General features: G+C 41.7%; 1 protein-coding gene across 1 annotated transcript in view; it reads left to right on the top strand.

Moving 5' to 3' along the window:
* Nucleotides 1–16700, top strand: part of LOC137332311 (protein diaphanous homolog 1-like) — a 347604-nt gene that overhangs the window by 255158 nt on the left and 75746 nt on the right. Inside the window, exons 22-23 of the mRNA XM_067996041.1 lie at nucleotides 5200–5329; nucleotides 7599–7724. Of these exons, the coding sequence (XP_067852142.1) occupies nucleotides 5200–5329; nucleotides 7599–7724 (256 nt within the window). The remainder of the gene's footprint in view (nucleotides 1–5199; nucleotides 5330–7598; nucleotides 7725–16700) is intronic.

The raw sequence follows: 16700 nt of genomic DNA, 5'->3' as shown, positions 1-16700 counted from the left end.
CTGGCAACTGAGAAACTGTGTATCCTGTGTGAGTCAGAACTTGAGGAAAAATAGGAAGAGGATAGATTCACTAGTTTTTTTTTTAACTCTTAATGTCTGGAGTTTGATTTACACTATGTAATGTTCTCTGAGCAAATTACTAGCGTTTTCTCCCTTGTGTGAGAGAGTGCACAAGGTGAAATCCGTAATTTTGCATCTCCCAATGATACTTATCTGTTGTTATTTATTAAATCTCTACTCGAATGTGCTCTATGTTTACTAGTTTAGCCTACTTTCCCATTCTGTCCATGCAGTGCAGGTGTTTTTTTTTGCTTCTGTGAGTTTCCTTCTTTTAAATCACAAGGTATAAAATAACAGCAGGTCAGAAATTGATCAGTAACATGATTGTTATTAGGACTTCCGTTTGTACTCGTGACCAAACCAGTTCTGTAAAGAACACCAAACCTGATGGAAACAGCTTTCATCTCTGGAAACTCATCCCCAGTAATCAATAGTCTTTTTGTAGCAGAACGAATAAGATCATTGAATCCAATCTGATGTTCTGGAAAGTGAAGGTCCTGTAGAACAACAGAATAAAATAAAACTTTCAATGAAGGAAAGAAAGACTTGCATTTACACAGCACCTTTCGTGACCTCAGGACATCCCAAAGTGCTTTACAGCCAAAGAAATAGTGTGCCATCTAAATTTTTAAAAACACATATAAGAATGAAAGATCCCCAGCACAGGGCACCACAGTTACCCCTTTATTATTAAAGGACCCCCCCCCAATTTAGCACAGATGTTTTAGGTAAGTTGTCATTTTGTTTGAATTCTTAGGCGGAGTCCATTCCTGGAGCCTTACATAGAATGTACAGCACAGAAACAGGCCATTTGGCCCAACTGGTCTATGCCAGTGTTTATGCACCACACAAGCCTCCTGCCACCCTTTTTCATCTAACCCTATTTAACATATCCTTCTATTCCCTTTTCCCTCAAATACTTATCTAGTTTCCTCTTAAATACATCTATGCCATTTGCCTCAACTACTCAGTGTGGTAGCGAGTTCCACATTCTAACCACTCTCTGGATAACGAAGTTTCTCCTGAATTCCCTATTGGATTTATTAGTGACTATCTTATAATTATGGCCCCTAATTTTGGTCTCCCTCACAAGTGGAAACATCTTCTATCCGTCGACCCTATCAAACCCCTTCATAATTTTAAAGACCTCCATCAGGTCACCCCTCAGCCTTCTCTTTTCTACCGAAACTTTGCTGCAGTTGGCACCATGTTGGTTACAGGAGAAAATTGACAGCACAGTGAACAGTTACAGTACAGGCCTCTTACAACAACTTTTCTCATGTAAACAACTTGATGACCATTTCCTTAAGCAGACTACATCTATTATGAACTGAATCCTGCATTCTTTACTCTCTGCCATACTGAGATGGCATAACTCTGGACTAACCACAATCACAGTGAATTGCTTATAGGAGAGCACCTGTATTGTCCACAATGTCTCCTGTCAATATGGAAGGTAAGAAATATCAAGACTAGACCACCTTGTTCAGGCTAAAATTACTGATCAGATTTATTGACACTTAATGATTCATTGAAGAGAAGATGTAGACTGAGTACTACACTGCACAAATGGTAATTCACAATGCATATAGCTGAGCTTTACAGGAAACTTGTTCTCCCAACTCATTCTACAATCCTCTTGAAATAACAGCCTCTTGCTGTGACTTCTAAGCCACCTCTTAAGGAGCCTGTTGCACCTGACCATCTACCCACACTGTGACTGAACTGTTGAGCAGTGATGATTCCCCTTGAAGCCAAAAGCAACTACTTTGAACGTTGTAAGGCATACAGAATCTTTTCAACCTAACATTGTAATAAACAGTAGGATGATGATTTGGGAATTTTGTCTTACGGATTTACCTACAGCTCCACTAGATAATCAAATTACATATTAGTCTGCAGAATGTTGCATTCATTTCAGTCTCACTGCCTTTATTTTAGCTAATTCATGAAGGACCATTTCTTTCCTATGAGACCAACAAATTGTTTCTAGGCAGCCATTCAAGAAAGCACGTACAACCTATATTAGAAACTTTTTTGCTACTCCTTTTAAAGGACATGCAATCCCAATAGGTCAAAAGCTCTTATTTTGTTTTTACCAGAGTATTAATATTTGCTGAATATGTTCTGCCAGATGCTATTAGAGATGTAATGACATCAGGTACACCACGTGTACCAAAATCCTACACCCGTTAACAAGAAGTGGGGGGGGGGGGGGGGCGGTGGGCGGAGAGTTATAACTAATTTGGCAGGGAGATGGGCACCAGAGTTAGCATTAGAAAGGAGAAAAAAGGTGCGGAAAGGATTGGGAGAGACAGATAACACTAGAGTAAGAAACAGTACAGCATTAGGTGGGATCAGACAATACGAGAAGATCTAAGATAGGTTTAGAGTGCATTTGTGTAAATGCACAATGCGTGGTAAATAAGGTTGGTGAGCTGCAGGTGCAAATAGCCACATGGGGATATGATGTGACGATAATGGAGACCTGGCTCAAAAAAGGGCAAGGGTTGGGTACTAAATATTCCTGGATACAAGGAGTGCCAATTAGGGACCAAAAAGGAGATTTACGCATGGAGGCAGAAGGCATGGCTGAGGTACTAAATCAGTACTTTGCATCTGTCTTTACCAAGGAAGAAGATGTTGCCAAAGTCACAGTAAAAGGGGAGATAGCTGAGATGCTGGATGGGGTGAAATTGATAAAGAGGAGGTACTAGAAAGGCTGGCTGTACTTAAAGTAGATAAGTCACCCGGTCCAGATGGGATGCATTCTAGGTGGCTGAGAAAAGTAAGGGTGTAAATTGCAGAGTGCTGGCCATAACCTTTGAATCCTGCTCAGATACAGGGGGGGTGGTGCCAGAGGACTGGAGAATTGCAAATGTTACACTCTTGTTCAAAAAAGGGTGTAAGGATAAAGTCAGCACCTACAGGCCAGTCAGTTTAACTTTGGTGGTGGAAAACCTTTTAGAAACGATGATCCGGAACAAAATTAATAGTCACTTGGACAAGTGTGGATTAATAAAGGAAAGCCAGCATGGATTTATTAAAGGCAAATCGTGTTTAACAAACTTGATTGAGTTTTTTGATGAGGGAACAGGGAGAGTTGATGAGGGCAATGTGGTTGATGTGTATGGACTTTCAAAAGTTTGATAAAGTGCCACATAATAGGCTTGTCAGCAAAATTGAAGCCCATGGAATAAAAGGGGCAGTGGCAGCATGGATACAAAATTGGCAAAGTGACAGGAAACAGTGAGAAGGATAGTAATAGACTTCAAGAGGACATAGACAGGCTGGTGGAATGGGCGGACACATGACAGATTTACGGCGATTGGCAAAAGAACCAAAGACGACATGAGGATAAACTTTTTTACGCAGTGAGTAGCTATGATCTCGAATGCGCTGCCTGAAAGGGTCGTGGAAGCATATTCAGTCGTGGTTTTCAAAAAAGAATTAGATAAATATTTGAAGGGAAAAAATTTGCAGGGCTACAGGGAAAGAGCGGGGGCATGGGACTAACTGGATAGCTCTTACAAAGAGCCAGCATGGGCTCGATGGGCCGTATGGCCTCCTCCTGTGCTGTAACCATTGTATCATCAACAAATTCTGTGGAAACAATTTCTGTGATTTTCATACATTGCGCACAGAGAAAATATTTCTCACATCTACAATTGTGCTTTGTTTGTAATATTCAGATATGATACAGGAATATAATAGCAGCGCACAGCCCAGTAATCCAAAATGTATTGCAGTAGTCCTAGTCAGCAGATGTGCCCAGGAAATATGCAAGGAACCAATAATGCTAATGGTTTTTGCAATACTTTCTCTCATAATTTATTGATCAGATGAGTCTATCAAGGTTTGTTGAAATAGCAGCTGCTCCTGTTCCCCCCACGCACTCATACCTCTACACAAGTAAGAAAAGAATCCTGGGAGCAGATCCGTAGCCTTCGTGACATCTCGATCACGAATGATGCATAATTTGATCAACTTAAAAAGGGTGAAAATGATGGCAGTTGTCTAAACATGTGATTCTGAAGTTTTTCGAAGTGTTTCAAATCTTTTTTTCCCCCCCTCACTTTTCTTTGCCATTTTTCACCTCCTTTCTCGTGGTTTTAACTTATTGCTGAAGTGCAGTTACATGGGCACCAGTTATCCCTCATTGTGCGCCTAGACAGTGAGCGTCGGCAAGCTGTTGGAACGCAGGGTGAGGGAAGGTCATTACAACCAAACTCAATCTTGTCCTCACCCAGTCATCAAACACGCATACCTCCAACAACAGTGTCTGAATAGTGATCAGAAGTACGAACACAGGGCTATTTTCCCTCCCTAACCCAAAGTGCTGAGGTCAATAGTACCCCCACCCCCACTGCTCAGCTGCTCAATGCCATAAGCCTTTGGGACAGTATCGCATGGGAGTTCTGCTGTACATTGCAGTCAAATCTCCTGTAGGTCCTTCAGAAAAAGTCATCATTTTTGTGCTTATTATTGGGAGAGTTGTACTACACTAGTGTTCTAAAATAACCATAGTAAATTTCTGAGTTAGCAGAGCAGCTGTTGACTAGGGGTGGCGGTGTGTTTTTAAAGTCTTTGTTCAGAAGTGGCTACACTTTTAAATTACAACATATATATATATATATAGCTTCACCTCATGACTCAGTTGATACTGTGCACTGTGTTGAACTGAGCCATACAGACCAGGAAGGTCCCAGGATCAGTGTCTAATCTGGGCTGAGCTAGCTGATTTCAATCGGGGTGCTGATAAGAATGCTACAATTGGACTCGGTACCTCTGAGCCGGGGAGGAGAAAAACAGCTAGATTCCCGCCTTTGCTCTCCTATCTAATGCCGCTTGTGGGAAGGCACTTAAATGTCAGGTAGAATCCTTCTCAGCTCTGATTTTTATCGAGTGTCACTGTGAAGAACGGGCAATTGAGCAAGGCACTTGAGGGAATGCACCACCTTTGGAACTGCGGTCCCAGCCAGAGTTCAGTGCCACTGGGGAGAAGGACATTTTTATTTAACCCAAAATAATAAAGTGCAACCTTGACAGACAAAAATTACATTAGCTTATCCTGACTGTTTCTTTTTATACCATAACCCATGTTACAAGCCTCCTTTTTTTTCTTCTTTTTCTTAATAGTTAAAAGATACAAAATCAGCCGATCAGAAGATGACACTCATGCACTTTTTAGCAGAAATGTGTGAAGAACAATACCCCGAGGTCATTCACTTCACAGAAGAGCTAAACCACGTGGAAAAAGCAAGCCGAGGTGAGGGATGTGTAAGGCTTTTAAATAAAGAAAGAGTGACCTAGATGCACAAATATTCCTCTCACCATCCATTAATGCTCTCTGCATAGTGCGTAGCCATTGATCAGAGCTGGTACAGCAGTCATCTCTGCCGCTGACCTACTTAGCATTGAAAGCTCTGCCTCCAGCATTCATTTTGTGTTACAAGCACAGGCATTGCACAATGATTTCTGTTTTCTCTGATGTGTTCATACATTTTAGCATACATTAAAAGGAACAAATAGCTTGAGACTGATACAAACCCACTGATGTCAGAGGTGGAGATGTCGTCTGTCTGGAGATGTACACCCACAGGGATTTATACGCACTTCAATTAGTAATCAGAGCACTGGCTTTAAAATTTACCCCTTTCGTAGTAAAGATTATCATCGCTAGGGCACACTGTGGTTCCATCAAAAGCTCTCTCTGCTTCAGGATGCAGTGTTTGCCTTAACACTTTTGAAGCACTTATTTTTTGACTGAAGGCATAAAATAATTCTTCAGATAAAAATGAAAAAAAATAAGATGCTAGAATTGCAAATGTACAAAAATGATGGGCAGGGAAAAGGCCATCTGTTCATCAAGCCTGCCCTACCCGGTCGTGATGCCTAAAGCATTGTGATTAGACACTCCCCCCTACCTACCAGCGGCCATGTAATCTCCTGGGAGAGGCAAAAACCAGGGCCAATAAGGATCAAAAAATACTCTGGAAGATTCCTCTCCGCCCCCTCAGGCGATCGAAACCAGTCCAGGAGATCTCACGGACAAAATGTTAGCTATAAAGACACTTACCTTCTATATGATGCGATCTCAGCCCCAGTCAGGAACCGGTACTCTTGAAGGCAAACAGAGAGTCAGCACCCACTACACCAGCCGGCAACGTATATCAGAGGCTCACAATTCGCTGGGCAAAGAAGAATCACCTTACATCCAGTCTATTCCTACCCATGCATAGTTTAAACACGTGTTCCCTGGTCCTCCCCAGTCCGTTAAACTGGAATAATCTATCAATAGGGACGCTATCCAGCCCTTTAATTAGTTTATAGACCTCTTACCAGGTCACTTCCAAGTCTACACTGCTCTGAAGTAAACAGGCCAAGGTCCTTGAGCCTATCTGAGTAGCTGAGGTTGTTTAAGCTGGGAATCATTCTTGTAGCTCTTCTCTGTACCTTTTCCAAGGCCACTATATCACCCACCATGTTGGGGGGACCAAAACTGGGCACAGTACTCTAGATGCGGTCTGACCAGCGACCTGTATAGTGTCAAATTGTGTTCTTTGATTTATACTGACTGGCTCTATTAATACAACCAATACCCTATTAGCTTTAGCTACAGTTTCTCTACATTGGTTATGAACCTTTAGGGATCTGTGCACAATAACACCAAGATCTTTTTCTCTCTTACCCTCTTTCAGTATTGTTCCCTGCAAATGATACGTGTGTTCCATATTGGCCCTACCAACATGCATGACACTTCATTTATCTAAATTAAACGCCAATTGCCAATGTGTGGTCCACTCCCCTAACACATCTAAATCCTTTTGAATTTGATTGCACTCCTCAACTATCTTAACCCTTGCACGGATTTTGGTGTCATCTGCAAAGTAACTTACCGTAATCCCAACACCGCTGTCCAGGTTGTTACAAAAGACCGTGAAGAGTAAATATTTTGCATGGAAACTGGGTTCTGATGAAACATTAACTCTTTCTGGTGCCAGTTGACCTGCTGTGTGTTTCTAACATTTAATGTATTTATTTACCCACTCGCTTCACCCTCCTCACACCCACACTGCCAGGCTGGGGAAAGGATAGATCAGCCACTCCTGATCGCTGTCCAGCGACTTGCACGGCGTGTATGTAGACATTGGTCAGGAGTGCGATCGTTCTCAGATGTGATGCTTCCTGCGGTTTGTTTCCACGGAAGCTTGAAAGCGCTATGGTGCTGCACCCAAATGGCTATTCTTCATGTGTGAGCCCTGAGCAGTCACGGTCGACTAGCTATTCCATCATGGAGGGCAGCACAGCTGAATCTGACTGATCCTTTCCTCATGCAACCTGTACACTTACACTGTTTCCATGCAAGCATCACTGGATGGCAATTGGGACCCTTGGCTGATTTCCTTCTTGCAGCAGTGCCTCAGATCACCTAGCTCAGCACAGACCATCTCTGTTCCTGTAATTCCACACAATGCATATTTAAGAAGCTGTGAAGCAAATAATGCTCAGATAGTTAACGTATGTCGTCTTTACAGTTTCTGCAGAAATGCTGCAGAAGAATCTGGAACAAATGGGGAAACAGATTGCCACATTGGAAAAAGATATCAACAGCTTCCCACAATCCAGCGATGATCAAGACAAGTTTGTAGAGAAGATGACAATATCCTTTCGCTTTGTTTAATGCAATGATTTGATTTATATTGATATTAGCCATTGCCTGCTTGCCTTTGCTTCATAGGTTTAACAAAAAATAGAATTTGGGAAGGATCCAAATGAAATGGGCCTAGATTTTCCGTTCAGCGTTCACACTAGCAATAACATCGTACATTAGTTAACGCCAGCATTGCAACGCTGATCGGAAAATCTAGATTATATTGATTAGTATTAATTGTTCTTTTACTTAGATTTAATAAATAAAGAGTTCCAGTACGTTAGCTAAATAGGTGGAGTAGTGACCATGTGCAGTGTGCAAAAAAAAACCTGAAATTAGAACACTTACTGTCGAGGTTTTGTGAACTCTGAGATATAAAGTATTCATTCTATGGAGTTTGGAAGGCTGAGGGGTAATCTAATCAAGACCTTTAAAATGATAAAGGGATTTGATAGGATAGATACAGAGAAACTATTTCCTCTGTTGGAGGAATCCAGAGCAACAGTTGCATTTATATAGCACCTTTAACATAATAAAACAACCCAAGGAGCTTCACAGGAGCGTTATCAGACAAAATTTCATACTGAGCCACATGAGGAGATATTAGGACAGGTGTCCAAAAACTTGGGCAAAGAGGTGGGTTTTAAGGAGTGTCTTAAAGGAGGAGAGAGAGGCGGAGAGAATTCCAGAGCCTTGGGCCTAGACAGCTGAAGAGGGCATAATCTTAAAAATAGAGCTAGGCCATGTAGGAGTGAAATCAGGAAGGACTTTTTCACACAAAGGGTAGTAGAAATCTGAAACTTTCTCCCCAAAAGGCTGTGTATGCTGGGACAATTGAAATTTTTAAGACTGTGATGGATAGATTTTTGTTTGGGTAAGGGTATCAAGGGAAATGCAAAGGCATGTAATGGAGTTGAGGTACAAATTAGCCATGATCTAATCGAAAGGCGGAACAGGCCTCCTCCTGTTCCTATGTTCCATTCATGGAACTTGTCAGCAGACAGTACAATCAAATAATTAACTGGTTCCAAGACCTACCTTTTGGAAGTTGGCAAGGATCACATTGATCCTGCTATCTCTAATTTTTCAATGCTGTACTGGCCTAGGGTCATCATAATCTGAATAGTGCATATCCGAGAAAGAATTAGCTATGAATGAAATAGTAGAGATAAAAATAAGGTGCAAATACTGGAAATGTCAAAAACAAATGAAAAATGTTGGAATTATCCAATGGGATCTGTCAGCATCTGCAAAGATAAGTCAACAGTTTGGGCACAGATCCTCTCCTGAAGGTAGAAAGTAACTTGAAGAGTAAGAAACTACAAATTGTTCCTTGTTTAAAAAGAGGAGAAAAAAAAAACTTGGATAGATTTGTACTTGCTAATAAGATTTGTCAGTTCAAAGACTAACTTGCATATTCTACACAGCACGGATTAGACTAGTGTGGATAAAGCTTTTAGCACTTATCCCTTACTGAAGATGAAGAAGCCAAGAATAGAGGCAGTGAGCTGGATTAATGAAGCAGTGAAAAATGTATTGCTAAATAAGCGAAAGCTTTGTTTCCAGCAGGGATGTAAATGATGCAAAGCATTATTACCCAGAAAATTATTACCTTGTTTAAACTGACAATTTTGTACCACAGTTTCTCTAATATGAACATCGCCCCAGAGCAGACTTATTGGACCCCTTACCGCAGGCATAGGAGCTACTCCTTCAACTGTGGATTCCATACAATGGCACAGTTGAAATGGCGACTGACACAAGTAATGTGCATCTTGTGACCTTCACTGTGTCCACACAGATAATGTGGTGATTTAAAATTAATGCATTAACCCATTCAACCATGCCTGTGCAGTGTTTTTTTTTCTCTTACAGATCCCGTGTAAAATTTTCAGATCGCATGTACCTAGAGTGAAACTGATGGAGTTGCTCGATGTAACAGTGTAAATATGAGGTGTTCTTAAAAAAAAAAATACTGTAAAGTTTTGAGTGACCAGCAATAAATCATACGGATTGTAGGATTTTTGCTTTTTGCTGTTTCTCCCACCTTTACAGAATGCTTTGACATTTGTTAGGATACCATTCCAATGACATTGGATATCCTTCGTGTGTCGGCAGGTTAGTTAACCCAACCAAGCCCAATCCTGTCCTCAACTAACATGCGCACTACTCTTTGCAGTAGGGGTCATTGCATCAATGTCCCAACCCCAGGGGCAGTGGGGCCAGTAGACTGCTTGGAGTCCTGATAGTCGGAATCAAAACTGGGACATTCTAGGACCATGGACTGAGTGACGGCAAACCCACCGTAGCATCAGGGAGCTCCGGATTTTTTTTAAAACTTAAAATCGGGATGCGTAGGGGTTATACTGAGCATAAAGATGATGCCCCGAACACAGCATGGTTATCAGTCGAATTGAGAACACAGTAAGAGATTTACTGGACAAACTCCTCAGTGTTTTAGTGAACTGGAGAAGATCCATTCCTGGCGGGTCCTTTTAAAAAGTAAAATAACAGTAGCTCATTCATTTTCACAACTGTTTTCTGTGAAGCGGCTCCCTTCAGCTTTTTAAACACTACGTCTTCAGTTTGGCAATCTCTTTGGCTGCTGGAGAAATACAAAGATTCAACACATACTGTAGTTTAATTGGTTGTCTCCAGAGCAAGAAGCGATGCCCTAAAATTCAGAGCGCGACCCCAAAGGAGAAAGCCTTGATTTGCATGATGTGGTTCTCAGGCGCCACCATTATTCAGGCTTTGAAGTCCAACACAATGTAGGTTTTTGGTGTCTCATATGCCAGATCAAATGACCCCAGGAACAATTGTGATTTTTAAGGTCATGCAGATATTGACGTAATTTAAGGAAGATAAAAAATGCTTTTAGTGATAGCATGTAGCGTGTGAAATTACAAATTTGGTCAATCACGAGTATTTGAGCAGAATACCCAGAAATAGATTATGCTTTCCCAATGGTTATCTTCACTTGATTCTAAAGTAGTTTGAATGTCCTATTAAAAACCACCTTAAGCATTAAGGCAGTGTGATATTTATTTGAGAATAAAAGGACAACCATGAATCTTTGTAATAAGCAACATAAGAAATAGGAGCAGGAGTAGGCCGTGCGGCCCCACGAGCCTGCTCCGCCATTCAATAAGATCATGGCTGATCTTCGACCTCAACTACACGTTCCCGCCCGATCTCCATATCCCTTGATTCCCCTAAAGTACAAAAATCTATCTCTCTCAGCCTTGAATGTACTCAATAACTCAGCATCCACAGCCCTCTGGGGTAGAGAATTCCAAAGATTCACAATCCTCTGAGTGAAGAAATTCCTCCTCATTTCAGTCTTAAATGGCCGACCTCTTATCCTGCGACTCTGCCCCCTAGTTTTAGACTCTCCAGCCAGGGGAAACAACTTCTCAACATCTACCCTGTCAAGCCCCCTCAGAATCTTGTGTTTCAATTAGATCACCTCTCATTCTTTTAAACTCCAGAGAGTATAGGCCCTTTCTACTCGATTTCTTCTCAAAGGACAACCCTCTCGTCTCAGGAATCAATCTAGTGAACCTTGGTTGCACCGCCTCCAAGGCAAGTATATCCGTCCTTAGATAAGGTGACCAGTACTCCAGGTGAGGTCTCACCAAAGCCCTGTACAATTGTAGTAAGACTTCCTTATTCTTGTACACCAACCCCCTTGCATTAAATGGCCTTTCTAATTGCTTGCTGTATGTGCATGCTAACTTTTTGTGTCTCTTGTACGAGGACACCCAAATCTCTCTCAACGCCAACATTTAATAGTTTCTCACCATTTAAAAAATATTCTGTTTCTCTATTCTTCCTCCCAAAGTGAATAACCTCACATTTCCCCTCATTATACTCCATCTGCTACCTTCTTGCCTACTCACTTAACCTGTCTACATCCCTTTGCAGACTCTTTGTGTCCTCCTCACAACTTACTTTCCCACCTATTTTTGTATCATCAGCAAACTTGGATACATTACACTCGGTCCCTTCATCTAAGTCATTGATATAGATTGTAAATAGCTGAGGCCCAAGCTCTGATCCTTGCGCCACCCCAACCTGAAAATGACCCGTTTATTCCTGCTCTCTGTTTTCTATCTATTAACCAATCCTCTATCCATGTTAGTATATTACCCCCAACCCCATGAGCCCTTATCTTGTTTAACAACCTTTTATGTGGCACTTTATCGAATGCCTTTTGGAAATCCAAATATACTAAATCCACTGGGTCCCCTTTATCTACCCTGCTAGTTACATCCTCAAAAAACTCTAATGAATTTGTCAAATAAGATTTCCTTTTCATAAAACCATGTTAACTCTGCCTAATCATGATATGTTTTTCTAAGTGCCCTTTTACCACTTCCTTAATAATGGATTCCAGCATTTTCCTGATGACTGATGTCAGGCTAACTGGTCTATAGTTCCCTGTTTTCTCTCTCCCTCCTTTCTTGAATAGCAGGTTTACATTTGCTACCTTCCAATCCAAGGGGACCGTTCTAGAATCTAGGGAACTTTGGAAGATCATAACCAATGCATCCACGATCTCTGCAGCCACCTCTTTTAGAACCCTAGGATGTAACCATAGAAGTACGGCACAGAAGGAGGCCATTCGGCCCATCGTGTCCATGCGACCGAAAAAGAGCTATCCAGCTTAATCCCAGTTGCCAGCTCTTGGCCTGTGGCTCTGTAGGTTATGGTACTTCAAGTGCTCATCCAAGTACTTTTTAAGTGAGTTGAGGGTTTCTGCCTCTACTGCCTTTTAGGCAATGAGTTCCAAATCCCCATCATCCTCTGGGTGAAAAAATTTCTCTTCAGCTCCCATCTAATCCTTCTACCAATGACTTTAAATCTATGCCCCCGGTCACTGACCCCTCTGCTAAGAGAAATGGGTCCTCCCTATCCACTCTATTTAGTCCCGTCATAATTTTATATACCTCAATTAAATCTCCCCTCAGCCTCCTTTGTTTCAAAGAAAACAACCACAGCTTATCCAATCTTTTCTCATAGCTAAAATTCTCCAGTCCTGGCAACAGCCTCGTAAATCTCCTCTGTACCCTCTCCAGTGCAATCAAATCTTTCCTGTATTGTGGTGACCAGAACTGTATGCAATACTCTAGCTGTGGTCTAAGCATTATTTTGTACAATTCTAGCATAACTTCCCTGCTGTTATATTCTATGCCTCGGCTAATAAAGGAAAGTATCCCGTATGCCTTTTTAACCACCTTATCTTACCTGTCCTGCTACCTTCAGGGATCTGTGGACATGCACTCTAAGGTCCCTTTGTTCCTCTACACCTCTCAGAATACTCCCATTTATTGTGTACTCCCTTTCCTTGTTTGCCCTCCCCAAATGCATTACCTCACACTTCTCTGGATTGAATTCCATTTGCCACTTTTCTGCCCACCTGACCAGTCCATTGATATCTTCCTGCAGTCGACAGCTTTCCTCCTCACTATCAAGCACATGGCTAATTTTTGTATCATCTGCAAACTTCTTGATCAAGCCCCCCACATTCAAGTCCAAATCATTAATATGTACCACAAAAAGCAAGGGACTAGTACTGAGCCTTGCGGGACCCCACTGGAAACAGCCTTCCAGTCGCAAAAACACACGTCAACCCTTACCCTTTGCTTCCTGCCACTGAACCAATTTTAGATCCAACTTGCCACTTTCACTTGGATCCCATGGGCTTTTATTTTTTTGATCAGTCTACCATGTGGGACCTTGTCAAAAGCCTTGCTAAAATCCATATACACTTTATGAAACGCATTACCCTCATCAACCCTCCTTGTTACCTACTTTAAAAATTCAATCAAGTCAGTCAGACGTGACCTTCCCTTAACAAATCCATGCTGACTGTCCTTGATTAAGCCGTGCCTTTCTAAATGACTATTTATGCTGTCCCTCAGAATCGATTCCAATAATTTGCCCACCACCGAGGTTAGACTGACTGGCCTATAATTACTCTGTCTATCTCTTTCTCCCATTTTAAACAACGGTACAACGTTAGCAGTCCTCCAATCCTCCAGCACCATGCCTGTAGCCAGAGAGGATTGGAAAATGATGGCCAGAGCCTCTGCTATTTCCTCACTTGCTTTTCTTAACAGCCTGGGATACATTTCATCCGGGCCTGGCGATTTATCTACTTTCAAAGATGCTAATCCACTCAATACTTCCTAATTTCCTTTTTAATTTCACCCCTGCACTTTCTATACTCCTCTAAGCTTTCTGCAGTATTGCATTATCTTACCCTGTATGCTCCGTCCCACCCTTTTTCTTTGTGGGAACATGTTTACTCTGAACCCCTTGAATCTCCCCCTTGAATGACTCCCACTGCTCTGACACAGATTTACCTTCAAGTAGCTGTTTCCAGTCCACTTTTGCTCAATCACTTAGCTTAGTAAAATTGGCCTTTCCCCAGTTTGGAACTTTTACTCCTGTTCTGTCTGTCCTTTTCCATAACTATACTAAATCTAACTGAATTATGATCACTGCCAGCAAAATGCTCTGCCACTAATACTCCTTCCACCTGCCCAGCTTCATTCCCTAAAACTAAATCCAGAACTGCCTCCCGGTCTTGTTGGGCTTGCTACGTACTGGCTTTAAAAAAAGTTCTCCTGAATGCAATTTAAGAATTCTGCATCCTCTATATCTTTTGCACTGATTGTATCCCAGTTAATATTAGGGTAGTTGAAATCCCCTACTATTACTGCCTGACTGTTTTTGCACTTCACAGAAATTTGCCTAAGTATTTGCTCTTCTATCTCCCTCTGACTGTTTGGGGGTCTATAGTAGTAGTGTGACTGCCCCTTTTTTGTTCTTTAGCTCAACCTATATGGCCTCATTTGATGATCCTTCTAACACATCAACCCTCCTCACAGCCGTAATTGTTTCTGTAACCAATATTGCCACACCTCCCCTCCCCCCCCTCCTTTTTTATCCCTCTCTCTATCTCGTCAGAAAACCCTGTGACCAGGAATGCTGAGCTGCCATTCCTGCCCCTGTTTAAGCCATGCTTCTGTAATAGCTAAGATAGCATACTTTCACGTGTCTATCTGTGCCCTTAGCTCATCTGCCTTATTCACTATACTCCTTGCATTAAGGTATATACCATTAAGCACTGCCAAATCCTTTGTTGTCTAGTTTCTAACCTTTGTTTCCTCTGCCTTCCAAACTCACTCACTAATTTTCTGCCTTCCATTTCCAGCTCTGCTTCTCTCCCTCCTGAACCTACGATTGAGGAGGTTCCCATCCCCCTGCCAAGCCAGTTTAAACCCTCCCCCCACAGCACTAGCAAACCTCCCCGCGAGGATATTGGCCCCGGCCCTGTTGAGGTGCAACCCGTCCGGCTTGTACAGGTCCCACCTCCCCCAGAACCGGTCTCAATGCCCCAGGAATCTAAAGCCCTCCCTCCTGCACCATCTCTCCAGCCACACATGCATCTCTATTCTCCTATTTCTATACTCGCTAGCGCGTGGCACTGGGAGTAATCCGGAGATTACTACCTTTTGAGGTCTTGCTTATTAATCTCTTTCCTAACTCCTTAAAATCTGCCTGCAGGACCTCATCCTTCTTTCTACCTATGTCGTTGGTACCAATATGAACCACAACCTCCGGCTGTTCACCCTCCACCTCCAGATAGGTCCAGGGGATTTATCGGCTTTTAGTCCCATTAGTTTCTCCAGTACTTTTTCTATAGTAGTAGTGTGACTGCCCCTTTTTTGTTCTTTAGCTCAACCTATATGGCCTCATTTGATGATCCTTCTAACATATCATCCCTCCTCACAGCCGTAATTGTTTCTGTAACCAATATTGCCACACCTCCCCCCCCTCCTTTTTTATCCCTCTCTCTATAATATCAGTAATATCAGATTACTGATATTAATTACTTAAAGTAATTAATATCAGTAATCTGACTGTACAATAGGGAAGTCAGCATCTGAAAGAGAAATGAATATAGAATATGCTGGAAACACTCAGCGAAACAGAGTTGACGTTTCAGGTCAATGACCTTTCATCAAATCAGAAATATTGGCTCTCCTTCAGAGCCGGGTCCTGTGAGAGTTCTGGTGAAGGTCGCTGTCCAAAATGTTAACCTGTCAGATGCGAACTGTGCATTTCTGGAATGACCTGTTCTTGTTCCATATAATATGGAATTTGACATTGTGCTAATTTTTTACTTTTAAATTAATGTGTTTCATACAGTGCAAAGGGAAACTTTAACCCAGCAACAGCAAGAATAGCAAGACAAACGACCAGTAGTAACAAAGGAAGATAATCTAGGAGCTTAGGCAAATATGGTAAAGGCATCTTGTGGTGGATAGCTTCCCACCCAGTGCTGGGGATGGTATGCTCTCCATATATAGGTCAGGAACACCAGCAATTCTGAATCTGAAACAACTTGATTAATATACAAGGGGATTTATGAAACCCGTCATAAGCAATCACACAGCTGCCAGAAATAGATAGGAACTGGGGATTGTATTATTTCTAAAACAGGAATTCAGCATTGATACAGGGCAATGATTTAATCTCCACATTGCTAATTCTTTGTTCCATCAGCCTTGTGTGTGCTGATGCATCATTCTATGCTTTCACTGTTTGAGTTTCTCAAATGGTTTCGAATATTGCAAAATGGTAATTATTTATTCTAAACATATAGATTTGAGTATCCCCAAAAACATAGTTTGTCTAACACTATCAGCACTGGTAACAGATATAAGCAAAACTGATCCCAACAGGAAATAGATTTATAGCTTGTGTTGCCCTCATGATTTTATTATTTATTGACTTTTGCATGATTTGTTTCAGAGCATGCAATTCACTGGCATACACAGGAGGGAGAAATTTTCTGTCTCCCTTCTGGCCCTGTGAATCATGCATTGTAAAACAATAATGCAATCTGAATTATCATTAAAAATGCGACTATTGACAACACTATAGATTGTTCAGACTTTTCGGTGCTTCA

Source organism: Heptranchias perlo, chromosome 14 (genome assembly GCF_035084215.1).
Source record: "Heptranchias perlo isolate sHepPer1 chromosome 14, sHepPer1.hap1, whole genome shotgun sequence".
In the NCBI taxonomy this organism is placed as follows: domain Eukaryota; kingdom Metazoa; phylum Chordata; class Chondrichthyes; order Hexanchiformes; family Hexanchidae; genus Heptranchias; species Heptranchias perlo.
This window is presented reverse-complemented; position numbering and strand designations above follow the sequence as displayed.